Source organism: Meleagris gallopavo, chromosome 2 (assembly GCF_000146605.3).
Source record: "Meleagris gallopavo isolate NT-WF06-2002-E0010 breed Aviagen turkey brand Nicholas breeding stock chromosome 2, Turkey_5.1, whole genome shotgun sequence".
NCBI classification, from domain to species: Eukaryota; Metazoa; Chordata; class Aves; order Galliformes; family Phasianidae; genus Meleagris; species Meleagris gallopavo.
In genome coordinates, this window is record NC_015012.2 from 93929618 (window position 1) to 93930899 (window position 1282).

The 1282-nt window shown below is 57.7% G+C and overlaps 1 protein-coding gene across 1 annotated transcript; it reads left to right on the plus strand.

Annotated features, from left to right (window-relative positions):
- Window positions 1-7: 7 nt before the first annotated feature.
- Window positions 8-1281, plus strand: ID2 (inhibitor of DNA binding 2). The gene is made up of 3 exons (XM_010707935.3): window positions 8-450; window positions 550-614; window positions 1224-1281. Exons 1-2 carry the CDS (start codon window positions 103-105, stop codon window positions 604-606), a joined length of 405 nt encoding a protein of 134 aa, XP_010706237.1. The 5' UTR covers window positions 8-102; the 3' UTR covers window positions 607-614; window positions 1224-1281.
- Window position 1282: the final 1 nt, after the last annotated feature.

Below are 1282 nucleotides of genomic sequence, written 5' to 3' on the forward strand. Positions count from 1 at the left end.
GCGGCCCCGCGCCTCAGTGCGAGCTCCGGCGGCGCCGAGAGTGGAACGGCAGGCAGTGCGCTCCCCAGGTTTCGTGCGCTCTCCCCGCGCCCGCCTTTCAGCATGAAAGCTTTCAGCCCCGTGAGGTCCGTGCGGAAGAACGGCCTTTCGGAGCACAACCTGGGCATCTCCCGCAGCAAGACCCCGGTGGACGACCCCATGAGCCTGCTGTACAACATGAACGACTGCTACTCCAAGCTGAAGGAGCTGGTGCCCAGCATCCCGCAGAACAAGAAGGTCAGCAAGATGGAAATCCTGCAGCACGTCATCGACTACATCCTGGACCTGCAGATCGCGTTGGACTCGCACCCGTCCATCGTCAGTCTCCACCACCAGCGGCCGGGGCAGAACGCCGCCTCCCGGACCCCGCTGACCACGCTCAACACAGACATCAGCATCCTTTCCCTACAGGTAGGCACCGCTCCGGGTCGCGGCCCCAGCCCTGCCCTGCCCTCCCGCTCTCCTTTGGCCGCCCTCACGCCGCCCGCTCTGTCCGCTCTCTCCCCGCAGGCAGCCGAGTTTCCCTCAGAACTAATGGCAAGTGACAGCAAAGCGCTCTGTGGCTGAATCGCACGGTGAGTACAGCCCGTCTCGTTTGTCTTGTAAACTCGAGAGCGCTTCCACTTAAAGAGAGAGAGAAGGGGGGGAAAGCCGTTATTTAAGTTGATTGCCGCTCGCAGAAAGCAGTCCTAAAAGTTCATGCGGAGATGCTTTGTCAGTAGTAAAACGAGCGAGGCAGCCCGCAAGTGGTTCCAGCACGGTGCGCCCCTGGCGCTGCCCGGCCCCCCGGCTGCCAAGTGGGGAATCCTGGCAGCGTTCCTTCCCTCCTGTGATGTGGGATTGTCTGCTCTATCGGTTCAATAAGAGACTGCTTTTAATCAAGTAATTGCTCCAAGAGGCAGACTGGCGCCTCTGAGCGTTGCGTTGCAGAGATCCGGCCAGAGATTGGGCTGAGAATCCTCCTCCTGTCCTTTCCCTGGAGTGTGTGTTATTTTAATGTTCGATTTGCGCTCTCGAGAGCGAGTGTGTGAGCGTGTATGTGTTGCATCTGGACGCCAGGGTTTGCCCAATCTCTGAGTGTTTGGTTAAATGTTCAAACTGCGGCTTCCTCCCTGGCGCCAGTCTGTCCGGATCTCTGCCCTGTTAGCGTGCTCCTAAATACGCCTCTTTTCAATCTCTTGCAGGTGTTCCACTGAGGAGGTTTTTCTTTTTCTTTTCTTTCTTTTCTTTTTCTTTTTTTTTT